At 32.9% G+C, this 27,746-nt stretch overlaps 2 protein-coding genes across 2 annotated transcripts; both read right to left on the minus strand.

The window, feature by feature from the left end:
- Nucleotides 1–1,183: 1,183 nt before the first annotated feature.
- On the minus strand, nt 1,184–11,335 carry golga5 (golgin A5). The gene is made up of 13 exons (XM_051125457.1): nt 11,177–11,335; nt 9,864–10,521; nt 7,392–7,613; nt 6,675–6,894; nt 6,422–6,545; nt 6,101–6,304; nt 5,851–6,018; nt 3,957–4,085; nt 3,727–3,825; nt 3,386–3,608; nt 3,070–3,175; nt 1,850–1,913; nt 1,184–1,722 (listed from the first exon to the last, which is right to left on the minus strand). The coding sequence occupies exons 2-13, from the start codon at nt 10,510–10,512 to the stop codon at nt 1,642–1,644; spliced, it is 2,289 nt and encodes a 762-aa protein (XP_050981414.1). The 5' UTR covers nt 10,513–10,521; nt 11,177–11,335; the 3' UTR covers nt 1,184–1,641.
- A 2,256-nt stretch (nt 11,336–13,591) lies between these two features.
- On the minus strand, nt 13,592–27,737 carry rtf1 (RTF1 homolog, Paf1/RNA polymerase II complex component). The gene is made up of 18 exons (XM_051125458.1): nt 27,580–27,737; nt 24,966–25,076; nt 20,801–20,951; nt 20,499–20,703; nt 19,801–19,918; nt 19,599–19,710; nt 19,327–19,468; nt 18,688–18,865; nt 18,457–18,539; nt 18,292–18,379; nt 18,080–18,187; nt 17,898–17,975; nt 17,665–17,786; nt 17,097–17,154; nt 16,931–17,008; nt 16,731–16,829; nt 16,517–16,631; nt 13,592–14,675 (listed from the first exon to the last, which is right to left on the minus strand). Exons 1-18 carry the CDS (start codon nt 27,661–27,663, stop codon nt 14,569–14,571), a joined length of 2,037 nt encoding a protein of 678 aa, XP_050981415.1. The 5' UTR covers nt 27,664–27,737; the 3' UTR covers nt 13,592–14,568.
- Nucleotides 27,738–27,746: the final 9 nt, after the last annotated feature.

Here is a 27,746-nt window from a genome sequence, read left to right on the forward strand (position 1 = left end):
GTCACATTTCCAAAAAAAAATATTAAGCAGCACAACTGTTTTCAACACTGATAATAATGAAAATATACAATAAGTTTTTAACGAATTCTCTTCTGCTCACCAATCCTGCATTTATTTGATCCAAAATACAGAAAAAGCAGTAAAATTGTGAAATATTCTTACTATTTAAAATAACTGCTTTTGATTTGAATATATTTTAAAATGTAATTTATTCCTGTGATCAAAGCTAAATTTTTAGCATCATTACTCCAGTCTTTAAATCATTCTAATATGTTGATTTTCTGATCAAGAAACATTTATTATATTATTATTATTATAAATATGTGAATATTTGTGAATGTTGAGTAGGCTACTTTTTTTCAGGATTCTTTGATGAATAGAAATATCCAAAGATCAGCATTTATCTGAATTAAAAAGCTTTTGTAACATTATACACTATATCATTCAAAAGCTTGGATTTTTTTTTTTTTTGTGGTGGGTGGGGGGTGTTATTTAAATTAATACTTTTATTTAACAAGGATGCTTTAAATTGATCAAATGCGATGATGAAGACATTTATGTTACAAAAGATTTCTATTTCAGATAAACACTATTCTTCTGAACTTTCTATTCATCAAAGAAACCTGAAAAATTTCTACGCTGTTTTCAACATAATAATAATAAATGTTTTTTGAGCAGGAAATCAGAATATTAGAATGATTTCTGAAGGATCATGTGATTGGAGTAATGATGCTAAAAATTCAGCTTTGAAATCACAAGAAAAAAATTACATTTTAAAATATATTCAAATAGAAAAGTTATTTTAAATAGTAAAAATATTTCAAAATTGTACTGTCTTCCTGTTCAAAAACTTTTGACTGGTAGTGTAGTTTTGCCATCACAGAAATAAATACCTTTAAATACATAAAAAAAAAGAAAAACTTATTTTAAATTGTAATAGTATTTCACAATATTACTGTTTTTACTGTATTTTTTTAAATAAAATGCAGCCTTGGTGAGCATAATAAACTTGAAAAACTTTTGAACAGTATATAATTATGTATGTATGTATATTTACATATTAAAATACATGTGTGTTTTTTTTTTATTATAATAATGAATTATAATATATGATACATTTATTATAGCAATTTCTACATTTTCGTTTTCACCCCTCACTTCTAAAGACAGACAATCACAAAAACAGAGAATTAAGATTATGTCTGTGTATGTGTTAATATTTATTAAGATAAATCTGCTTTACAGTGTGAGGAATACAATCTGTTATTTCCTGTAACAAAAATAGTCATGATTACATTTTGCATGAAACATGGCTGAATAAAAGAAAAGGGATCCTTAATTGAATAAAACCACACCTTTAAATTACACCTTAAATATTTCACTTTATACTGCTCTTAACACTCACGCCAAATTGTACTGAAAGCATTCAATCATGTATGGGGCAAGACAGAAAATAAATGAGGTGGATGAGGGAAAAATCGAGAGAAAGAGGGAACCGCCCAACAAGCATGTCTGTGCAAATTTAAAATGAATGCATATTGAGCCACTGTACAGCAGCCCGAAATTTCCCTAAGCTTAACCTTTATTAACCATTACTAATCACAAACTGGTTATTATGTGTTGTTACAGGTAGAAAGTCCTTTATCTTCCATCAGGATGATTGTGATGCATCTCTGGTGTGTATGTCAAAAGCACAATCATTACCCAAAGGTGTAGTAGTGCCTAGATTAAAAAAAAACAAAAAACAAATTATGACACATCAATAAACACAAACTCATCTAGCTTTTCCCTAAAACTTTTAATTCTTTGTTTTAACTTTCAAATATTCCATAATGTGGTGTTTACTCACCATATAAATAATAACAAAGACCCTGGCCATGGGATAACGTCTGAGAAAGATTCCTAGACGTATACTGGAAAGAAAGATTAAAAAAAAACACACACACACATTTGAATACTAATGAGACACTGTAAAATACACTACCAGTCAAAAGTTTTTGAACATTAAGATTGTTAAAGTTCTTCTGCTCACCAAGCCTGTATTTATTTGATCCAAAGTACAGCAAAAGCAGTAACATTTTGAAATATTGTTATTACTAAAATAACTGTTCTCTACTTAAATATATATTTTATAATGTAATTTATTCGTATGATCAAAGCAGAGGTTGCGCTAGACTTCAACAGTGTCCGTCATTTTGACTGACAGGGTCATAAAAATTCCATCATAATCTGTTAATACCCGTCATTTTAATTTTCATATTTTAATTAGGTTAATACATTTAATTGCTTTTTTTTGTTCACATTTTAGTTTTTAATCATGAACCTACAGGACGACAGCACAGTGCTTAAAAACAACAAAATACGCTTGGGCTGGGTAAAAAAAAAAAATAAATTAATAAATTTAAAAAAATCAAATAAATTATAAAAGCACCGATTTTAATAGATTCTAATTTTTATGAACCAATATCGGATCTTAAATCACAATCGATCTCTTGGTCTACACTGTTTTCAGTTGATGTTTGGACAGTACATAGTGCGTCTTCCTTCCAATAAATAGCAATAGGCTAGGCTTTGTGTTACTTTGATATGAAACAAAGTCTCAGATTTGGCGTTTTGGCGCTCTTTAATGTGGCGTGATAGATCGTTCTAGCTTCTGTGTACTCGCCTGTGCGTAATCAAACACATAGCAAAACATTCGTTTCCAGTGCTCTGCTGCCAGACTGGAGCGCACTCCCCACCAACTGGACAGGAGTGGGAATTACAGCTACAATTTACAATAGATCACCCTCAGTGTAATCTGTCAAAATGACAGACGGCCTTCAGATTTTTCCGTCACTGATAAAAAAATTTCCTTCAATGACAGAGAATTTTCGGTTAGCGTGACCTCTGGATCAAAGCTACATTTTCAGCATCATTACTCCAGTCTTCAGTGTTACATGATCCTTCAGAAATCATTCTAATATGCTGATTTGCTGTTCAAGAAATATTAAAAATATTACTGTTCAAAATCTTTTGACTGGTAGTATACATTTAGCAAAAAAAAAAAAAAAAATCCAGGGACTTAATTACCTGAAGCGGTCGATGGTGCTGGCCGCTTTACGAACCTTCCCATACACTCCAGTACCTGGTCCGTCTGCATCACTAAACAGGATTGGTGTGTTCCTTTGCCTAGCACCTATACACACATAAATTGTTTTATATTTGAATGAATAGCTTAGCTATTAGCATAGCTTACGTTTTTATATTTTCTGTTTTCATTGTAACTTGACAAAGTTTTAGTAATTTTCGTGTTTCATGACTTTACCTTTAATTGTAGTTAATGATTATAATCCTGGTTTGATTAAAAAAGTCCCATAAAATCAGTCCCATCATGCAGTGCACTGACCTGGTCCCTCCATGGCAGCCATGTTGATGTGTGAGCCACTGTTTTGACCACCCTGCAGGCTCTTCAGTTGCTGTTCCAGCCTTTCCAGCTGAAAGACCAGAGAGTTTTTCTCTGTGCCCAGGGCCTCTAACATGGTCTGCTTCTGAATCAGTGTCTCTGTCAGCTGGTGCAAACGACCCTCCAGCTCCGCCTGACTGCTGTTGCTCAGAGCCTTATTTGTCAGCTAGCAGAAGAATTGTAAAATTCATCATAAAAATTCAGAAAACTTGGAGCAGGTGCAAAGGTGTTTATTTTAAAAATATTTTATTATTAAATCTTAATTGTTGATTCTACAGGGGTACCTGGTTTCTAAGCTTTTGGATCTCATCTTCTCTGTCTTTGACGCGGCCTTGTAGGGTGATTTTAGTGCGATGATGCTCTTCCTCAATGTATTGTAGTTCCTGCATTAAAATATACCAATATTCACTCATTATTCAGAATATTATTCTTTAACAAAAAAAAAAAAAGAATGTAACAAACCAAAATATATCCCCTATAAAAACCTGGATGTGCTCTGTTTTCTCTCAGGTACCTGTTTGGATCTCTCCAGTTCTGCTTCCATTTCCTGTTTGGCTCTGATTTGCTGGGCATGTTGTTCCTGTACTTCTGCCAGCTGTTCTCTCCAGTTTTCTGTCTCTGTAAGCGCCTGTGTTTCCATATCCTAGAGAAAACACAAACGAGGAAAATTAAATATGCAGTTTTGGTTTGTATCTGGGTAATTGCTGGCTAATATATACACACACATGTATATGTATTTTGATTTTATTCATATTTTAATTAAGAAAAATAAAATGTCCTTCATAGAATATTTAAGCATAATGTGAGTAAATAATGCTATTTATTTCTACAATTTTTCTACAATTTAACAATTATAATTTATTATAATTTATTATATTTACATAGCACTATAATTAAAAAGTTTGGAGCAAGTAAGATTTTTTAAAAGAAGTGAATATTTTTATTTTAAGCAAGGATGTATTAATTTGCTCAAAAGCAGCAGTAAAGAATATTAGAGTTAAGAGATTTCTATTTCAAATAGATGTGGTTCTTTTGAAATTTCTATTCATAAAAGAATCCTAAAATGATCACATTTCCACAAAAATATTAAGCAGCCGAACAGCAGGACAGAATGATTTCTGAAAGATCATGTGACACTTAAGACTGTAATTGCTGCTGAAAATATAGCTTTGTCATCACAGGAATAAATACGTTTAAATACATTTAAAAAGAAAAAGAGTAATAAAAAAATTGTAATAATATTGCACAACATAACTGTTTTTACTGTATTTTAAAAATGAAATGCAGCCTTGGTGACCATGAGAAACTTTCAAAAACATTCAACAACATTCAAAAATTTTACCTAGAATTTTAATAACATATCAATCATTTTTTAATATATTTCCAGTGATTTCTCTGTAATATAAAATTAAGCAACATTGCAAACAATTCTGATTTAAAAACTATTTACTCATGTTTTCAGTAAAATAAATAAATAGTTAAATACATAAAAAAATATATATATAAATAAAATATTCTATGTAAGTAAATGTTGCTCTTTATGAACTTATAATTATGTATTATTATTGTGATGCATATAAATGAAAATAATTAAATCAAATGTTGAGCTTTGTTAATGCTGTAGAATGTGTAGAATTACGAGAGTTTTAACATATTTGGCTCTTCAGCCTTTAGTAATTTAAAGCAAAGACACAAAAATATGAATACACATACTCTATATATACACACACTATCATTCAAAAGTTTTTGAACAGTAAGATTTTTAATGCGTTTTAAAGAAGTCTCTTCTGCTCATCAAGCCTGCATTAATTTCATCCAAAAAAACAGTAAAATTATTTAAAATAACTGTTTTCTATTTAAACATATTTTACAATGTAATTTATTCCTGTGATCGAAGCTACATTTTCAGCATCATTACTCCAGTCTTCAATTTATTTTATTACTATTATCATCAATATTTACAACAGTTAAGTATAATTTTTTTCATGGTCGTCTGATGAATAGAAAGATCCAAAGATCAGCATTTATCTGAAATAAAAAGTTTTTTTGTTTGCCATACCAAGCCTGGAGTCAGTATAATGTTTTTACTTTTTTTTCAAGGATGCTTTAAATAAATGCTGTACTTCTGAACTTTCTATTAATCAGGAATAAATTACATTTAAAAATATATTCAAATAGAAAACAGTTATTTTATATAGTAAAAATATTTCAACAGTTTTTGCTGTACTTTGGATCAGTTAAATGCAGGCTCGGTGAGCAAAACAGACTTCTTTAAAACATGATTAAAAATCTTAGTTCAAAAACTTTTGACTGGTTCTGTACAATTAAAAGATTAAAAAATATCAGTATTTTATGCCATACCGCCCAGCCTTAAATCTACACTGAGATGGTTTATTTTGGAATCTTACCTGTATCTCTGTTCGTAAGCTCTGTATTTGGGCCTGTAGCTTTTGAATTTCTTCTCTCTGCAGCTCTTTCTCATGACGGAGCTCTTCGAGTTCAACTCCAGTCCCGGCCCCCTCCAGCACCTCCAGACCTGAGCCCTCCTTCAGACTGCTAATCAGCTTCTCCTTAGACTAGATGAAGAACAACCTTGATCCTTCATACACTAATCAAACAGAGACAAAAAGTGCTGTGAAAATAAAGAGAGAATGAGACCTGTAATATTCGTGAGGCTTTGTTTTTGTAGTCCTGCAGCTCCTGTTTGGTGTACTCTGCTGCGGATCGGGCGCTCTTGACCTGTTGGAGTAGATCTTCAGCTTTTTGCTTCTCTTCTGTCACCCGACGCTCTGCGCTTGTTAACGACTCCGCCAACTGCTGACGCTCGGCCTCCACCTTCGCCAGTCGTGCTCCAAATTCACTCTGTGAGAAAATGGCATGTAATTCAGATCTACCAGGTCCATCGATTTTTTTTTCTCTAGACAGGGTTTGTAACACAAATCCTAGTTCTGTTTGATTCTATGACACTTTTTAACTCACCTGCATCTGTCTGTAGCTCTCCTGTTCTCTCTTGACCGTTGCTTCTGCGTCTCTCACTCTGTCCTGTAGTGTCTGTAAAGCCTGAGACTGAAGACTGCTTCCCTCACTGTGATCCTGAAGAATCCTAAAACATAAAAAACAGCAAAAGAAATTTGTTTATTCAGATAAAAAAAAGATACAGGCTAACCTGTCTGCCTTATTTAACTAAACCAGAAGTGATTTTCTGTTTTCTTAAATTGACAAAGAAACCCACCTCATCCTCTCGCTCTGAGCTTCCTCAAGAGCGGAGCTTCGGGCCTTCAATAGCTGATCCGCCTCATCCAGCCGCACTTTTAGGACCGCCAACTGACCATCTTTTGCAGACAGGGCTTCTGTGAGGTCATCAACCTGTGCCCTCAGCTCTCGACATGTACGATCAACGCGAGACTGATCCGAGTTCCACTTTTCAGCACGAGCTCTGGAAAGGTTCACCTCTACAAAAGTAGAGAAAATAATCATTTAATGGCTACTCAGTTTATTATTATATTTATAGCAGTGTTGTTATTGTTAATTAAAATGATTAAAAACTGTTTTTTGTTCACTGAAACAAAGCTGAAATAAAATAAATATTAGATGAAAAACTTAAACGAAAATTAGAATTGTTCACTCAGCAGTGTTTAGGGAGAAAAGCTAAAATTACTAAAATTAAACCAAAATTAAAAATAAATGAAAGCTAAATTCAAAGTATAAATAAATAAAATTTATAAAAATTCTAAAAGCAATAACAAAAAATCTAAAAAAAAAAAAAAGAAAGAAAATATATATGTAATAAATAAATAAATAAATAAATAAAATAAAATAAAATAAAATATAAAAATAAGTCAAAAAAAAAAATTTCTAAATATTAATACATGCTGTAATACTATATAAATAATACTAAAAATGCACTTATTCATAGGATGCAGTTTAACAAACAGGTTCACTGGCTCACCCTCCTGCATGTTTTTGGCTCTCTGGATTAGAGAGGCCATTTCCTGGTTGAGAGAAGAGACTTCATTGCGTAAAAGCTGGTTCTCGAGACGAAGGTTGGAGATCACCTGCTCTTGGCCCTGCTGCTGCTGCTGAAGCTGAAGCTCTTGAGGTGGGATCTCCAATGCTGGCTGGGCCTCTGCAGGTACATCCATTCCTGCGTCCAAACTCTCCTGAACATCAGCTGGACAGAACAGATGGAATAAGGATGTTCGTAGAGGATGAACTTCATGATATCAAAACGCAGTGTATTTTTAAACACTAATGCTTTAATAACACTGTTAAATGCAAACAGATCTTAAAATGAATTTCCATTTTTCATACCATACATTATACAACTGTGATGCCTTACTCATTTGTAGCATTTAAAACAATTAATTTTAAATATACACTGCCATTCAAAAGTTTGAGATCAGTAAGATTTCTTAAGTAAGTCTCTTATGCTCATCAAAGTTCCATTTATTTGATTAAAAATCCAGAAAAAAAGTAATATTATGAAATATTATTGCAATTTAAAATAACAGTTTTCAGTTTTAATATGCTTTAAAATATTTTTTTTCTGTGATTTTCAGCATCATTACTCCAGTCTTCAGTGTCACATGTTCCTTCAGAAATCATTCTAATATGCTGACTTTTTATCAGTGTTGGAAACTGTTGTGCTTCAATATTTTTTGGAACCTGTGCTACTTTTTTCAGGATTCTTTGATGGATAAAATCTAAAAAGAACAGCATTTATTAAAAATAGAAATCTACTATTTTTTTTTTATAAATTTAACACATACTTGCTGAATAAAAGTATTCAAAGAAAGAAAGAAACACTTTACTGACCACAAACTTTGAACGATAGTGTATATTGTTACAAAACCTTTCTATTTTAAATAAATGCTGTTCTTTTTAATGTTTTATTAACCAAAGTATCCTAAAAAAAAGTATCACAGGTTCCAAAAAAAATAAAAAGCATCACAACAGTTTCCAACATTAATAATCAATCAGCATTTTAGAATGATTCTGACAGATCATGTGACACTGAAGACTGTAGTAATGATGCTGAAAATTCAGCTTTGCATCACAGGAATAAATTCTATTTTAAAATATATTAAAATAGAAATCCACTATTTTAAAATGCAATAATATTTCACAATATTACAGTTTTTTTTCTGTATTTTTAATCAAATAAGCATAGCCTTGATGAGCAGAAGTCTTACTTAAAAAAACATTAAAAATCATACTGATCCCAAACTTTTGAACGGCATATTTAGACAAATTAATTAAACCAGTATGTATGTCATTTTAATGTTAATGTCATTTTTCATGTTAATATTGTAATATTGTTATAATTGTTTTCGCTTTAATTTTAGTTCATTTTTAGCAGTTTTTTTTTTTAGTATTTTATTTTGCAATTTCAATCGTTTTAGTAATTTTGTTGCGTTTTGTAATTTTCTTTTAAATATGTCAATAATTTTTATTATTTACTAGTTTTAGTTTATTTAGTTTTAGTCATTTTAGTACTTTAGATCAAACTAAACAAAAAAAAAATGTAGCAGAAATAAAACAAGTTTATTGTATGTTTTATTAAGGTGGTAGTTTTAATAAACTATAACAACTCTGCATAGTATACGTTTGATTTACACAAAATAATGTTTAATAAGATGTAAGTTTACTGCCATTTCATCTTCATAGGCTATTTCTCGGCAAACACAGATTCAATAAATAGAAACATTTAATAAAATAAAAAAGACCAAACAATTCTGTATAGAAATAACAAATCTATAAAAATTATTTCATAGTACTTGTGAGACAAAATAATATAAATAGTGTTTTAACGACACATCATCATTCAGCCATATTGGCGGCAATAAATGTGAACAATGCCACTGTTGCTGAAAATGATCAATTATTGTCATGTTTTGGGCTGTGCTAAGTGGTCAGACCAGGAAAAAGATTTGGAGTACTATAAAAGTTATAACAAATCAAGGAGAAGAGGGCAAAAAAACTGTCTGAGGAACAAAAGGCGTTTGTGGTTGGCCAAACTGAACCAGGATTTCCAGGGCAAGAATCTTGACAACATTCATGTTTGTTCTTATCATTTCCAGTCAGGTAGGTCAAATATTAGGACAATATCTTAATTAATACTGCTTGTACGTATCTTTGCCACCTATTAACTTTGGTTTGTCAAAATATTGTGCCCTTTCCTGCATACTAAGTCCTTCTCTATATATTTTAGCAGCTTTCACAGGTTTTTTTTCCATGGTTTAGACACCATATATTAGCAGAACAACATATTCAGTAGTACATTACCTGTACCAAATCAAGACGTAAGTGCAAACCCTCTATAATATAAATATTTATCAGAAAATGTTAACTGTGATGGTAAAAATATTAAATACTTGCCCTCAAAATATTGCAACAAAATCAAATGATTTATGTTTTGTACCTTGGCTTTGGTCTCGAGTGGAGCCATCGTCGTTTTTAACGCTGTGTGAGCTGTTAGAGAGAGAGCTGAGGCTGGAATTTCTAGACAGACCCTGTGTGGAGGACGGGGTTGGAGTAACAGAGGGACCCATCTGCAAATCGCCGGTCACAGAAATAGGGGGCATCTGGGTCTGAGTTGACCCCCCTGCTGGACCCAAGACTTTAGACACCGTTTCTCTTCTGACCTCCTTTCTTTCGCTCTGCGGTGGGTCCGAACTGTTCAAGAAGTCAAAGAGCAAATCATCGTTGACTTCTGGCTTTTTGGGTCGCACAAAGTTGGTTGACGCCTTGCTGCTAGAACCCAAAGGTGTGGTGCTGGACACATTAGCTGTACCGGCCAAAACCGTGGCTTTGGATTTCTTTATGTTCCCAGCAGCTGCTGAGATGAAAGCTGAAGTGCCTTGGGATGAGGAGGAGGAGGAGATGGAGTCCCTGTGCTCTTGGGTGGAGCTGTAAGCTGCAGAGTTGTACTGGATGGAATCTGTGGTGTCAGGGCTGTTGTATGACAGGGAGGATTTCTGAGCGTTTTTCGTCAAAGCGCTGGCTGCACCCTGGTCCACTTTATTTAGGAAGTCCTCTGCCTTCCCGGCAAGATCAACAAACCAAGACATCCTGAGATCCTGTGGAAATGATAACATTTGTGCAGAGATGTTAAAGTTGTAAGACTGCCATGCTATATAATCAATGTCATTCCAGTTTCTACATCTTTGTGCTTTAAAGCTATAATTTTTTTCTGTTTATAAGAAATACAGATCATTTTCGCACCAGAGAGACCAACACTGAAGAGTCAGATATGTAATGTTTGACTTCTTCAATGCAAACATCAGCTGAAAACACAACCCATCCCTTAAAGTATACTGTGGATCCACATCGAGTATTTTTAACCTTTTCTCATTTAAATCAATACTAAAAGTCTCTAGCATGAAAACACTGGCTTGTCAAATGTATATATGATTACAAAATCCGTCAATTTATTATACTAGGCGTATTCAGGCAATGGTTATTCATCTGTAATTTTTAACATTTTCTTTCCATTTCTCCCTGAACAGTAAGTGTTTACATTTTGCGTCCAATTCCATTTAACACGGTGTATTTATACAAAACTGTCAGCTGTTAAATCACCATCCGCTAAATTTCGTCTAGTTATCGATTAAATGACAGTTGTTCGTTTGTAGTGTAAACCCTGTAAACATGACAGTACAGTGCTAAGCAGTATCACACGGTCAGTTTCACGTCTTCTGCCCAATAACTGCATTTAACGTCAGATTTTTGTACCTGAATAGGCTCCGATCTCTCAGAAAGCGGTAGGTAAATCTTGCAGGGGCATGTTTTGGAGAATATCTGGGGAAACTGTGTTTACTGCTCTCTTGATCGCTTATCGGTGACTGTTTTTATCCTGCTACTCATTCTGATCCAGACCGACGTGGACCAGGAACTACACGAAGGACCCATAACAGTGCGCCCTGCACACTGCCTGACTAGAAAAGGTTGTTGCTGTGACCGATTGTAATTGAAATAAAATAAAATAAAATAAAATAAAATGCGATAATATGAGATACAATAAGATGAAATAAAATAAGATAAAATAAACTAAAATAAGATAAAGATAATCTAAAATAAGATATAATCAGATAAAATAAAATAAAATGAAATAAGATAAAATGAAATAAAAGGTAAAAATAAAATAAAATATAATAAAATAACAAAATAAAATAAGATGTAATAAACAGAATAAGATAAAATAAGATAAAATAAGAAAATAAGACAAAATAAAATGAAATGCGATAAAATGAAATGAAATGCGATAAAATGAGATACAAGATGAAATAAAATAAGACAAAATAAAATAAGAAAAAAGATCAAATAAAATAAAAAAGATAAAAAATAAAATAAGATAAAATAAGTTTAAATAACATAAGATAAAGATAATCTAAAATAAGGTATAATAAGATGAAATAAAATAAAATACGATAAAATAAAATAAAAGGTAAAAATAAAATAAAATGAAATAAGATAAAATAAGATAAAATAAAATTAAATAAAATAAGATAAAATGAAATAAAAGGTAAAAATTAAATAAAATGTATTAAAATAACAAAATAAAATAAAATAAGATAAAATAAGACAAAATAAAATAAAATAAGACAAAATAAAAGACAAAAATAAAATAAGATAAAATGAAATAAAAGGTAAAAATAAAATAAAATATAATAAAATAACAAAATAAAATAAGATGTAATAAAATAGAATAAGATAAAATAAGAAAAAATAAGAAAATAAGACAAAATAAAATGAAATAAGATAAAATGAAATGAAATAAGATAAAATGAGATACAATAAGATGAAATAAAATGAGAGAAAATAAAATAAGAAAAAAGATCAAATAAAATAAAAAAGATAAAAAATGAAATAAGATAAAATAAGTTTAAATAACATAAGATAAAGTAAGATAATCTAAAATAAGATATAATAAGATGAAATAAAATAAAATACGATAAAATAAAAGTTAAAAATAAAATAAAATGAAATAAGATAAAATAAGACAAAATAAAAGACAAAAATAAAATAAAATAAGACAAAATAAAATAAGATAAAATGAAATAAAAGGTAAAAATAAAATATAATAAAATAAAATGTAATAAAATAGAATAAGATAAAATAAGAAAATAAGACAAAATAAAATGAAATAAGATAAAATGAAATGAAATAAGATAAAATGAGATACAATAAGATGAAATAAAATGAGAGAAAATAAAATAAGAAAAAAGATCAAATAAAATAAAAAAGATAAAAAATGAAATAAGATAAAATAAGTTTAAATAACAAGATAAAGTAAGATAATCTAAAATAAGATATAAGATGAAATAAAATAAAATAAAATAAGATAAAATAAGACAAAATAAATCAAAGATAATATTAAAAAAGCTAAAATAAAATAAAGCTAAAATAAAATATAAAAAGAAAATTAGATAAAATAAAATAAGACAAAATAAAGATAAAATAAGATAAAATAAGATAAAAAAAACAATAAAATAAAAGATTAAATAAAACAAGATAAAATTAAATAAAATAAGATAAAATAAAAAGATGAAACAAAATAAAATCAGATAAGATTAAATAAGAAAATAAAATAAGCTAAAATTAAAATTCATATATAATAAATTAAGGATGAAATAAAATAAATAAAAGGATAAAAAAAAATAAGATAAAATAGAATAAAATATGGAAATCATTAATTATTGTAATTTAAAATCAAATTACCTTAAAATTACATAATTTTTATATTAATTGAATATATAGTAAATTTTTAATATATAATTTTACTACTTTGACATTTCATCTTCAAACTTATAAAAAAAAAAAACTAGAAATTTCTTTAAAAAAAATGGAAAGGACGTGATGTGTGGCCAAACATGGTTGACGTGGTCACAACTGCCCCCCATTGGGTGTATTTGTATATTGTTTTCTTTAATCAAAATGTTTTAAACAAAAATTTCTAGGGATATCTGAATTGGTAATTATTAATAGGTTTTTACTGCATTCTCCATTACTTTCCATCCAGTCAGTCTTGTTATGCCAATTTTCTAACACAAGTTAGAAATAAAAGCATTCTGTAAATTGTATGAAATGTATTTTCAAAATTCACTCTAAAAGAGTAAACACACAACAGTAATTACACAAACACATGAATTATGAAACAGTTCCTCCTTTATTCAGCCGCACTCACTCAAGATCGCTTATTTACAAGGCATGCCACAACGATACGAGAACTGACTAAAAGACTTCATCAATAATTAATGATCAATAACACTTACATCAGCTCTGAGGGAGACAGAGGGATATGATAGGAAAAAAAGAGCAGTAAAAACAAAAAGATACATCAATTCTCAATGTTTTCTTGTCCATGGCAGACACGTTTATTTGATCATTGTCTTACATGAAACAAACGTTTATATTCAGGGAGTGTGATGTCATTGTCAGACTCCCCCTCTGATTGGTCGGCCCCTCAGCCTTTAACCAGCAAGCAGAGTTAAGCAACCCATTACATATGGGTCAGGGAGGGGAAGAAAAGAAAATGCTTGTTTTAAAAAAAAAAACTTCAGAGCGTTTTCAGGAGGAACAAGGGAGCGAGGCAGACCCAATCACATTATTGACAACTAATTACAACTTTCAAAAAACCCCCAAGATTTGTGTTGTCTTTTTTAATAGTGTCCTTTGAGATAGTCATTGACATGGATATAAAAGGGTCGTTTCAGAGAGGGTCTGAGAGGGACAAAATATGCTGAACACATCAGTATGAAAAGGAGAATCAGAGGTAATGCATTTCTGTTCTCACGTCTGCACACGCCGTAAATAACGCAGTGGACTTTTCATCTCTCAAAAAGTGACCCTTTGCAGGAAAAGACCTGAAAGTTATCATTATTCATCAATATTTCCTCTTACAAACAGGTGAAACACACACACACTCACACCGTCTCAGACACGCTCAGTCTTAAAGGTATGCACTTACTCTTTCTGTTTATCATACACTCTCTCTCACACACACACACACACACACAGGTTCACATACTTTCCCAAACACACTCACACACACACAGGGGTGGCCGCAGCTGTAGACCCCCGGCATAGGTGTCCAATCATGCAGGAGAGGATAAAAAAAACGTAGGTCAGATGAGTCCTCGTCTCTTCTTGTAGTCCTCCAGGTTGAGAGATCGGCGTGGTGCTCCATCTTTAACGGGTAATGCGTTCGAACTCACTGCCAAAGACTTTGCTTCTGTGGATGATTGAAATAAATTGTAAAATTTAAGACATCAGATCAAGGGATCAGAATTCTATACACAATCGTTCAATGTTTTAGAATTAAGTCTCTTAAAAGTAGCAATAGTTTGCTATATGTGACCCTGGACCACAAAACCAGTCTTAAGTAGCACAGGTATATTTGTAGCAATAGCCAAAAATACATTGTATGGGTCAAAATACGAGCCGAGGATATTAAGTAAAGATCACGTTAAATGAATACATTTTGTACATTTCCTACTGTAAACACATAAAAACTTAATTTTTGATTAGTAATATGCTTTGCTAAGAACTTCATTTGGACAACTTTAAAGGTGATTTTCTCAGTATTTTATTTTTTTTTTTATTGTTTTTGCACCCTCAGATTAGATTTTCAAATAGTGCTATCTCAGCCAAATACGGTCTTGTCCTAACAGACCACACGACAAGGAAAAGCTTATTAATTTAGCGTTCAAATTATGTATAAATCTGTTTTAAAAAATTGACCCTTTATTATTACCATTTATTAACTGACCACATATTATTACCATTTCAAATAACTTTTCTCTTTTAATATTTAATTTTTTCCCCAGTTCATTACCCCAGTCGTCAGTGTCACACAATCCTTCAGAAACCATTCTAATATGCTGATTTGATGCTCAAACAATACATTTGATATTCTATGAAATCTGTGATTTTTTTTTTAAAAAAAAAGAACAATGTCCAAAAGAACAACACTTATTTGAAATAGAAATTTTCTAAACATTATAAGTGGCTTTACTTTCACTTTTGATCAATTTATTGTGTCCTTGCTGAATAAAAGTATTAAATAAAAAAAAAAATGCTTTGCACTGCATTGCTTAAAGAATAAGTTTACTTCTAGAATAAAAATTTAATGGTAATTTACTCCATAATTTACCCCAATGTCATCCAAGATGTTCATGTCTTTCTGTCTTCAGTCGCAGAAAGAAATTAAGGTCTTTGAGGAAAACATTCCAGGATTTTTCTCCATACAGTTCACTTCAGTGTGGATCAGCAGGCTGAAGGTCCAAATTGCAGTTTAAATGCAGCTTTAAAAGGCTCTACATGATCCCAGCTGAGGAATAAGGGTCTTTACTAGCAAAAAGATCAGCTATTTTCTTAAAAAAAAAAAAAAAAAAAAAAAAAAAATTTTTTTATGCTTTTTAACCACAAATGCTCATATTGCACTCTGCAATGCATGTGCGTGACACATTATGTTATCATGTTGGAAAAGTCACGCGTGGTAAGTTGTTAGTCTGTGTACTTCGGTTCAAAAAGGTAGAGTAGGGCAAAACACTTCATCTTATTTTCTCCTCCAACTTTAAAATCATTCAACATCATTGTTTTACCTTTTTTAGAAAAGGGCACCTGATTTTCATTACACGTTTGATTTGTAAACACTGGGTCGGTACTTTCACCTACGTCACGTTTGACTTTTCCAACGTGACTACGTAATGTTCGAAGACATGGATGTAGAACTATTGCAAGATGAGCATTTGTGGTTAAAAAGTTAACTTTTGTTGTTTTGACAAGACCCTTATTCCTTTGCTGGGATCGTGTAAAGTCCTTTAAAGCTTCACTGAAACCGCAATTTGGACCTTCATCCCATTGGCTCCCACTGAAGTCCACTATATGGAGAAAAACCCTGGAATGTTTTCCTCAAAAACCTTACTTTCCTTGCGACTGAAGACAAAGACACAAACATCTCTCGATAGGGGTGAGAAAATTGTAAGGAAATTTTTATTCTAAAAGTGAACTAATCCTTTAATTGTGCTTTCCTGCTGGACATCAAGCAATTAACATTCAAATTCAACTTACCAGCATTAGGAACCTGTAGGTCAATTTTGACATCAAAGTCATGAACTTTGAAGAGGTCCTCTGAGAGGTCACTGGTTGGCTTGGTAATGTCTTTGTCTTTCTGGCTAGCCTGGCCCTGCATAATAAACAAATTAAGCAAGTGAATTCTGGGTCAGAACAGGCTCATGTTGTGTCATGCAGTCATGCTGTGGGCATGTTTGTGCGTGCGTGTTACCTGTTTATTAGCCTGCTGGCTGTTGTCTTGGCCTGAGCCTGAACCGTATTTCTGGTTGAGATGAGCCAAAATAGCGGCGTGGACTGAGGGATCTCTTGCCTAAGAAAGAAAGAGCGAAAATTACATTTTGAAAATGATCAAAAAAACAGATGAGCTTAAAAGCAAAGGAAAACAGCAGAGCTGACAGAAAGATGCCTCACATTGGACACCATAGTTGGTTTACACTGCCGTCTGGTGAACGGATCCATTTGCTGGTTCTTTGAGTTTTGACCCTCCGCCTGAAACACAACCAGGACATTTTAGATTCCAGAATGTTCTTAAGGAGAGTAACAGCTGAAAAAAGAAAGCTCTGAAAGAAACACCTACCACCAATGCCTTCTCAGACTCCACAATGTTCCAACTCCGATTCCTCTGGTTGATATAGCTGGAGAAAAAAAAAAAAAGAAAGAAAGAAAGAAAAGATTATTAATTTGATAAAATTATTACTTTTATTCTACAAGTCCACACCAAACTGATTTAAAAAAAAAAAAACAGTAAGGACAATTACAATGTTAGAAAAATATCAATGTTGAAAAAGATTTCTATTTCAAATAAATGCTGTTCTTTCCATTCATAAAAAAACAAGTTTTTCACAAAAAATATTAAGCATTTAATATTAGTATTAATTTATTTCAACACTGACAATAATAAATGTTTCTTAAGCAGCAAATCAGCACATCAGAATGATTTCTGAAGGTTCATGTGACACTGAAGACTAGAGTAGTGACTGCTGAAAACTCAGCTTTGCATCACAGAAAAAAATGGATTAAAAATGTTTTTTTTTTTTTTTTTTTTTTTTTACTTTTAAATTTAAGTTATTTAATACTATTGACCTCAAACTATCGAGTGGTTGCCTAGTAAGTAATAGCAGTAGTCGTGTTTGTGCGTTTCTGACCTGATGGCAGAGATATTTTTGGTTCTCTGTCGGTCAAGTGCTTCTGCCCTCTCCTCCAGCTCATTCAACTGATCTTGCAGTACTTTTGCCTTCTCGCCATCACCGCTCTCCTCTGCCATGGCCTGCACACACAAGTTATGCATGTTTAGCATGAGATCACAAATATGCATTTAAACAGAATCACACACCACCCAAAGGCATATCTGCTTGTGATACATCTTAAACATTACAACCTTCTCTTTGAGAAGCTGCGTTTTCTTCATGGCGTAGTTTGGAGGAGCCTTTCGGAATCTGTCTTTTTCTTTGACAATCTGTATTATTAAAAAATAACCATATTGTTATACATTTATAAAACTGACAACCATCAAAATATCTTGTATTAAAGATGATAGGAAATGGGATTAGAGGGACGTACATCCTCAATGTCTTTGTCATTGAATTTGTAGTTGACCGCCTCCTTGATGGACTGCTCTTTTTTGGCGATCTCATCCAGAGTCGGAAGCTGCATTCCTGCTGACATCATCTATGGGAAAACAACAAGGTTACTACTGGTCATGCACCTAACATAACACTATAGTTTAACTGCAATTCTACGATTATCTTAAAATGCAATGACATGAAACTTACCGCCTCTTTCCATTTCATGAATTCGCTTTCAGTGAACTCCTGATTGGACACAAACTCAAGTCTGAAGACTCGCGTGTCATTTCCATGTCTGCAAACGTGACATTACGTAAGTGGTGGAAGACAAAGAAGTGAACGTATATAATCAGTTTTCCTGTGTAAACGTACCGGAGCTGAAGGCCTTTATTTGTCCGTGTGGACCCCAACTGATAAACTTTAGCCGTCTCCACCACATCAATGATTTCAGCCACCTGCAGGATTTCATTTTAGAAAGTGTCCATCAATAACTTGGTATATTGGACCTTGTATCTTAAAATGTGTGCTTTCAGCGACTGAAAGATGAAAGCTAAAGCTGAAAGATGTTTATAACATGAAGAAGATGTAAAATGTTTCACTGACCCGATAAACAGGCTTGCTGCTGCTGTTTCCGATGCCAATTCGAACAAAACAACCAGTAACAGTTTTAGCAAAGAACGGCATGTGACACCAGCGCTCCAGCTTGTGCCGAGACAGCCGGATCCGATTCAGCTCGTCTGGTAATGACACAGGCTGGGATTTGGGCGGAGCCTCCTCTTTCCTAAAATACAGGTGCATAGTTGATAAACATGCTATATTACAATATATCTCTAAAAATACATTTATGAATCAGTAAGAAAATTTAGTCATCTAAATTTTCAGCTTATCATCAATATTATAAACAGGTTTTTTGTGGAAACCATTGATTTTTAATAGTGCTGTCAAACAATTAATCGTGAATAACTGCATCCAAAATAGAAGTTTTTGTTTAAATTATATATGTGTGTGTACTGTGTATATTTATTATGTGTATATCAATACACACGTACAGTATATATTTTGAAAATATTTACATGCATTTACAGGCATATATTTATATTCATATAATTTATATTACATATATTTAATATTTAAACATATTTTACTTAAATACATGTGTGTATGTGTGTGTGTATTTATATATACATAAACACGCATAGTACACATTATGTAAACAAGGTTAATGTATCGTCTAATACTTACTCCTCTTCTTCATCGAACGATGATGACCTTGAGCTGCGGTCACTCTTTACTGAAGACTTGTCATCGTCATCTTCCTCCTCCTCTTCATCATCTGAGTAGACCTCACTTGTCTTCAGTGGCTGCCTTTTGGCCAGGAGCTCAGCTGAAAGACCAAAGATTATATTTCAGACACTAGCAACACTAACTATGAATACTAATTTTCTGCACAGTTTATTTTCAATTCAGTCTGTTTGTCAGTATTGATTAACAATTAGAAAGTAAGTAAAATGTACCAGTTCTGTTTTTCCTCTTCTCTCTTTCTGCTTTCAGCTCTTCCATGGCCTGTGACTTCTTGTCCAGCTTCTCGTCTCTCTTGATCCGTCTCTCTTTGTTGTGGGACATAACCTGTATGAACAGACAAGAGAAAACACGAGTGTCAGACCATATTTGCGTTCATATTTTAGCAAGGCCTTGTTGGTTGTACAGTTTACTTACCACCTGAGTGTCGGGGACCTGAGACTGTTTTCTCTTCTCCTGCTCCTCCTCCTGTTTCTTCTTCTTTTCCTCCTTTTCCTTCTTCTTCGCAGTCTTCAGTTTCTGCTTGATTTCAAACCTTATTGGAAGAAATGCATCCGGTCCTTAATTGATAAGCTCAGATTCTTTACAAACCATTTCAATTTTGCCTTCATTCATAACTAGATTTAAATTATTTCTGCACAGCACAACCAGTGTGGTTATTGTAAAGTTGTAAACTAAATCTATTACAATTCATTTTCAGTAACTAATACCTAATGCATTAGCTAACGTTAACAAAAAAGCAGGGATTTTAATATTTGAAAAGAAGCTTAAATTAAAAAAAAAATACTATAATAAAAATATATAATATAAATATCAAAAACAACATAATATTTACTAAAACAAACTAAAATGAAATCCAAAACAAAAAAACTAAAGCCAATTCAAAATATTAACAAATACTTTTTAATAGTATGTAAATAATAATAAAATAACAGAGAATACAACATTGTGAATATTGCAATAATTTAATTCTCTTTGTTTGTGACAACCTATCCTAAAGAATGTAATTTAGGCTAATTTCCCAGTTTTGCATTTTCTGGCAAATATAAAAATGGTAAGACAAATTCAGACAAATTTATTGGTTGCTCAGATATGAGCTTTGAAATTCTTCTCACCTCCTCTTGAGGACTTCTCTCTTCTCTATACGGTTAAACAGCTCCTGTTCTCTTTCTTTTTCCGTCATCTGCTCCAAACGGGCCCTGTCCTCCTCATCCCCCATTAGATCGTCTCCATAACCGTCCCGGAAAACCTCATCCTCCGACGACGAGTCAGAATCCGAGCTGGAGGATGAGCTGTTACTGTCGGAATCTGACACCTCACCTTAAGAAACATAAAACAGGGAGAATCAACATTAGTGTTTCAGTTCAAGCGTTATATTGAAAAACAAAACATTACAGAATCCAAATTAATGCCTTACCCTCCTCCGGAGCCGAACTCTCGCCTGAACTGTCTCCATTTGAGCTGCCGGATGAAGCCGCCTTGCCCTTTCTTTTCTTGACTGTGTTCTTCTTTTCGGGCCCTTTGCTAGGCTTTCCTTTCTTTTTGGTTTTAGTGCCTCCGACAGTCCACTAAAAAAAAAAAAAAAAAAAAAAACATATTTAATTTACAAGCTTCAAACGATCCCAAATGCGGTTGTAAACGACCCCAGCCGAGGATGAAGGGTCTTATCTAGCGAAACGATCGGTTATTTTCATTTAAAAAATACAATTTAAATACTTTTTAATCTCAAACGCTCGCCTTGTCTTGCTCTCCCTGAACTCTGTGTATTCTGACTCAAGACAGTTAGGGTATGTCGAAAAACTCCAATCGTATTTTCTCCCTCAACTTCAAAAATTATTTCAAAATCATCCTACATCACTGCAGAAGTACTGACCCAGTTTTTGCAAAGTGAACATGCAAAGAAGATCAAACACCACCAACAAAAAAAAAGGTAAAACAGTGATATTGGACGATTTCGAAGTTGAGGGAGAACATGAGATTTTTTGACATACCCTAACTGTCATGAACTGGAAAAAAAACAACAGTCCAGGCAGAGTAAGAGAAGACGAGCGTTTGGCATTAAAAAGTATATAAATTGTATTATTTGTATTAAAATAACTGATCATCACGCTAGATCAAACCATTTGAAGCCACATTTAAACTGCATTTTGGAAGTTCAAAATCGGGGCACCATATCAGTCCATTATATGGAGAAAAATGCTACAATATTTTTTTCAAAAAAAAAAAAAAATTCTTTACGACTGAAGAAAGAAAGACATGAACATCTTGGATGACAAGGGGATGAGTACATTATATGTGAATCTTTGTTTTGGAAGTGGACCTCTCCTTTAAGCAAAAGCACAAACTTAACTCCCCCATTCAGACACAACATCACAGCTGATTCAACGCATTCAGTATTGTGGGATATCTAGATGGCACTGTATGTTCTGCCACTGAAATGTTCAAGACCTAAAATGATAACTGTACTTTACCTGCTTAATTAGTAAAAGAACTGCTCTTTTAATAAGAAACAAAACCCTGAAGCTTTTTTGCAACCTTTTAGCATGCTCTTAGCATATTTCACTTTAAGTTCAGAAAAAAGTGGAGATGTGCTCTCATTACACCAGCTTATCTACATCTAAATTTACATTTACTCATTTAGCAGAGCAGACGCTTTTATCCAAAGCAACTTACAACTGAGGAATTATACATTATACATGAATTACTAGTGAGACTTATACATGAAATAGCCTTCAGTTAGAAAAATAAAACAGCAAGGCACAGGAACAAATTTACATTCCAGAGCACCTCCTCGACCTCAATGGTAACAATGTTTTTCTAAAACATTCTTTTTTGTTTAATCTTTTTTCAAACCGTTGCAAATCGTAATTTGCTATTATTGCTGTAACCTTTATATCATTACACTACATTATGTACCAGTATGATTTGCAACAACAGTAGTTTAAATTCCCAAACTAGTAGCTTAAACTATCAAACTAATCTGGCTTTTGAATAGTATTTTTTTCTGGATTAGTATGTTATATGAACCGCTCAAAATGAGAGCAGAAACATGCATTCAGGAAGCAGGCACACTTCACCAAAGTTTCAATTTGGTTATGCAATAAGAATCGGGAATAATATTAAACAAAATACTGCATTATTAAAGGGGTTCCCCCAAAAAGGAAAATTACCCCATCCTTTACTTACCCTCAAGCCATCTTAGGCGTGTGTGACTTTCATCTTTCAAACAAATACAATCAGAGTTATATTAATAAATATCCTGACTCTTCCAAGCTTTATAATGGCAGTGAAAGGTGGTTGAGATTTTGAAACAAAAACTGCTAAAGTACTCCTCACAGCTCTGGGGGGTTAATAAAGGCTTTCTGAAGTTAATCAATGCATTAAATATCCATATTTAAAACTTTATAAACCATAATCTCTCTAGTTGCTACTAACTGTCATAAGTGTGTTTACAAGAGAGTGGTGTTCCAGTGGCTGACGTAGGTGCTGTGTAAACTTTACTGAGAATACCAGTCTCCTCTTGGATAATACTGAAATCCACCAATTGTTTATATTTATTTATTTATTTATTTTTTTTTTTACAAATCTTCATTTTTTACAAATCTTCTCTACGTTTATAGAGTTTCAAATATGGATTTTTTTTTTTTTTTTTTAATCGCTTCAAAAGGCCTTTATTAACCCCCGGAGCAATGTGGAGCACTTTTTATGAAGGATGGACGCACTTTATTTAGCTTCAAAACCTCAACAGCCATTCACTGCCATTATAAAGCTTGGAAGAGCCAGGACATTTTTTATAACTCCGACTGCATTCGTCTGAAAGAAAAAAAGTCATATACACCTAGGATGGCTTCAGGGCGAGTAAATCATAGGGTGATTTTCATTTTCAGGTGAACTATTTCTTTAACAAACATGGATTAACAACATTCAATAGTATATTTCTAAATTAACATTAACCTAGATTTATAAATGCTGTGAAAGTATGTTTCTCATTTGGTTCATGAAAACTAACGCATTAACTAAAGATAACAAATTGAACCTTATTATAAAGTATTACCAGAATTCTCATGCCTTGTATCCGAAGTCTCATACTTCCCAGCTATATAGTATGGGAAAAACAGCACGCCAAAACAGCATATCTGAATTCACAATATTTGAAAAACATGACTGACTATTTCCAACGTGACTCTGAAGTGTGCATTCGAATGGACACAAACACTATTCCATTAGGCCACAGGATTTCTGAATGCCAGTGAAGCAATGCAACTGATGTTGGTAGGTCACATGACAATTAGGGTTGTGCCGATAGACAATAGTACTGTGTATCGACGGTAGTCAGAGATATGCCTTTGACGATAGCAAGACGATTACTATTATTATCCGTCAAAAATAGACTAGCTGCCTAACTTCAGCAATGCAGTGCGGAGAGCCGCTTCTGGGGCGCTTCAGAAACTTGACGCGAGGTGGCTGGTATAAACACAAAGGCACAAATCACAGTGAGTGGGAGGGGGTGTTTCGGGTGGAAAGCATGCAATCTGTAAATGCCTGCAGTTGCTGATGCTCACAAAAGCGTGCTTTCTTATGCATGCTGTTTTTCCGGTTTTACTTTCACTTTCAACATCGATCCTGTTCAGCAAGGAGGGGAGAGGATGGAAAAGGGGGGCACAGTAACTCGTTTGAGGGGAACGGCCCCCCTTCGTGCTGCAGACATGTGCAGTGTAAATAAGGGGTCAGAAATGTATTCACCATACAGTGATGTAACTATTGTATTCACTTCTGATAGTGGGAGTGTTTTTTAAAGTGCATAAACTCACACTAGGCTAGGCTAGTCAGTGATGATGTTCTTTGATAATGTAAAAGTTCTTTGCTCGTTTTCTGTAGCTGCTTTTCAATAACTAAGGAAATGTAAGCATTAGTAACTTACAATGTTTCTATTAAATTGCTATCATGCTAAATACAAATTAAGTCATATTGAAAACATTATGCCAGCAATGAAACTAATAAGTAAATAAATTAGTTTACTGGCGATCTAAGAGGCTAATGTATTGGCGATCTAAAAGGCTGACGATAGGACGATATGAAAATTGAGCACTAATGACAACAACAACAACATGGCAGATATTGTACATCCAAATTTCTTTCACACTACCTATATTGATACTACATAGAACACACTTCTTAACAGTTGCAAAGTTTGTTTATATTCAAATGTAGTACCTACTCTGACAATAAACAATTTCAGACACACCAATGGCAAAGTGCTGATTAAATGATTCAGGAGACTTCCTGGAACACCTTTACACCTCAGGTAAACCACTGGATCAGAAAGTTCACATGCAATAAACAGTGCAGCAAAACTGTGATGGTAATTTAGTTCTTAGTCCCTTCAATTGTGACGTAATGTGATGTGATGAAATTACATGCCAGTTGAGATGAATACGAACAACTGTGTTTGCCTAACTCTGAACCTTTTGATTGATATCTCTAGACAGATCAATCAAGCATTGAATATCCAAAATGTCAAACTGAACTGAGTACATCCAAAAAAATCAGCATCAACATTTAATAACGGTAAAGCTTCATACCTCATCATCGCTGTCTGATGTCTCTGAGTCTGTGGAGGCGGCAGGTTTACTAACAGGCTCTTCCTGTTCATCAGAATCCACACGCTTTCTCTTGGCAAGAGACAGAAGCTCCTGCAAAAAGCAGAGGAAGAGTGATAGTTTTATTTTTATTCAAGCACCAAGTTATATTTTTGTACTTAGTGAATCCCTTCTCTTTGTTGTTCATTAAAAAACAAGAACATGTGTATAATCTGTCATGATCAAATCTATCCTCCTCTGAAAAAAATGTTGCTTTAGGTTTAAAGCTTGAAGGGCAAGTGCGGCGGCAGAAATTATGCATAACAGCTATTATGAAGAACAAAAGCAGTTGTTATTTATCTTTTTTAAAGAACCTGAATAGTGATCTGTAAGCTTGGCTGTCAGGATGTCTGCTTATGTGCTAATTTTATCCTGAAGTACTAGAACATAACATAGAGGGATTTGGGATAATAATAATCCAACACACTCAATAACAAGCCACTATATGGCTAAACAGAGTCTTATGCACACACACATGTCAAACTCCTCTAAGCACTGAAGGTTTTTAGTCCAATTATGACCAGTGTTTGAGGGAAATGGTACTTATTTAATCTATTAACATTCATAAACTTTTCAGCATGTCATATGCATGCAATATCACGTGCATACAACTCGCAAGGTAATTTTATTTCTGTATAGGTGTTGGTAATCACACTGCTGTTAGTGTTTGTGCTCTGTTTGGCAGCTAGCTGGCTAGCTCTGAAATTTGTCAACACCACTGAAATTAAAATTAAGTGCACAGGTTGTTAAGAAGTGTACTAGGGAGTGCAGCCTAAAGGGGGCGTATCATGGATCAAATTAATTTGTTCACCATAGTGCAGGGGATTTCAAAATGGGGCCCAAGGACCCCAGGAGGCTGCAAGGGAGTGCTAGGGTGTCTGTGGAAAGTTTTTAAATAAATCATAGTTTGAAAATATATAAATTACAGGACTATAAAAGCAAAAAAATAACTCAAAAAAAAAAAAAAAAAAAAAAAAAAAAAAAAAGGGACTAAAATAATCAAATAAATAAACAGACAAAAATAAATAGAACAGTACTATAAGTAGTAGGAAAATAATGCAATAAAGTATTTTCCAAATAATATTTTACATATTTATATGATTATTTTATTTATTTCATAAAACGAACTGGGTCTTTATACAAAAAAAAAAAAACAATGTTTTAAATTTTAGGATGGGGGCCCCTTACACACACATAATCATATTTTGTGTTCCATGATTTCCATGACAATGATTTCTGAAGGATCATGTAACACTGAAGACTATAGTAATGATGCTAAAAAAATTTAGATTTGATCACCGGAATAAATTAAATTTGAAAATATATTTAAATAGAAAACAGTGGTTTTAAATAGTAAAAATATTTTGCTGTTTTTATTAGTGCTGTTCAAACGATTAACTGTGATTTATCACATCCAAAATGAAAATTTTTGTTTGTGAATATGTTATTATGTATATATAAAGACACACATTTGGAAATATTTACATATTTTATATATATATATATATATATATATATATATATATATATATATATTATATATATATATATATATTCATATAATTTATATTATTTATACACATATATAATATATAAACAACATTTTTCTTAAATATATACATGCACGTGTGTGTGTGTATTTATGTATACATAATAAATATACACAGTACACAGACATTTACTATATACACAAAAAACTTTAATTTGGATGTGATTAATCACGATTAATTGTTGCCCAACACTAGATTTTATATAATATTATATTATATTATATATTTTTAAATTTTACTGTTTTGCTGTACTTTGGATCTGATAAATGCAGGCTTGGTGAGCAGAAAAAAAAAACATTAAAAAAATGTCAAAAAATTTTGACTGGTAGTGCACATCCCAACAATAAAACATTTATCTTTGGTTGAAACAACACAAAACATTTTATTATTTTTTTTTTTGTCTAATGGAATGTTTGAAATTTAAAGAAAGTAACTAAAAAAGTAAAAAGTAAGTAATAAAAAAACAAAAAAAAAAACAATGGCCAAATGGTCATTGGCCGTTTTTAGCACATCATAAAACACATCTGGTTCGAACTCTGAAGTAGTTTTTATTACTTGAATATGTCTCCATATTCTTATTTTCTTGTGCATCATGTGACTTTTAACTGCCCAATTAAAAAGCTGCTTTCTGGAACGCGTTTTAGAACCTCCAGTCCGCTCTAGTCTCTCGTCATATTTCTACAGCTACAACCGAAATAGAAGTTTAGCCGCGGCACCGTGACGTCATGAAGCAGAAAACGTTCTAAACGCACGCGGCCACTTTTGTAAAGCCGAATTACCCGCGTCTTGCAGACCACAATAAAAAGCACGCCAAATATCACAAATCCAGGTGTAGTTGTCTGAAAACCAACACGACGCCACAATACAGGCCCCTGCTAACCAGCTAGCTTTCCCACATCACTTAGCATGGGACTTCAACACACACATACAGTTCTGACACCTTAGTGCCTCCGAGATCGGTAAACAGCGACGTTTTTGGATCATATTCACATGGATGATATTCCTACCTGATCCAAATTATCATCGCTTGCACTATCCTCCGAGTCAGAGTCAATCACGACCCGACCTTTCCGTTTCTTTACATTCACCATGGTTAGCTGCCTGGCTCCCCTGTGTGTGTGTTTAAACAGCAGCGCCGCACTCCTCCACACAAAGGCGCTAGAGCTGCATCACG

Source organism: Labeo rohita, chromosome 13 (genome assembly GCF_022985175.1).
Source record: "Labeo rohita strain BAU-BD-2019 chromosome 13, IGBB_LRoh.1.0, whole genome shotgun sequence".
Lineage (NCBI taxonomy): Eukaryota > Metazoa > Chordata > Actinopteri > Cypriniformes > Cyprinidae > Labeo > Labeo rohita.

Excerpts from the sequence above, each read along its gene's own strand:
- golga5 (XM_051125457.1), bottom strand. The coding sequence starts at position 10,512 with ATGTCTTGGTTTGTTGATCTTGCCGGGAAGGCAGAGGACTTCCTAAAT. Across the intron at positions 6,895-7,391 it reads AGCCAAAAACATGCAGGAGG|AGGTGAACCTTTCCAGAGCT; the intron begins GTGAGCCAGTGA and ends CTACTTTTGTAG. Across the intron at positions 3,826-3,956 it reads AACTGGAGAGATCCAAACAG|GAACTACAATACATTGAGGA; the intron begins GTACCTGAGAGA and ends ATTTTAATGCAG.
- rtf1 (XM_051125458.1), bottom strand. The coding sequence starts at position 27,663 with ATGGTGAATGTAAAGAAACGGAAAGGTCGGGTCGTGATTGACTCTGAC. Across the intron at positions 17,155-17,664 it reads AAAAATATCTCTGCCATCAG|CTATATCAACCAGAGGAATC; the intron begins GTCAGAAACGCA and ends TTTTTTCTCCAG. Across the intron at positions 14,676-16,516 it reads CCTACAGGTTCCTAATGCTG|AAGCAAAGTCTTTGGCAGTG; the intron begins GTAAGTTGAATT and ends AATCATCCACAG.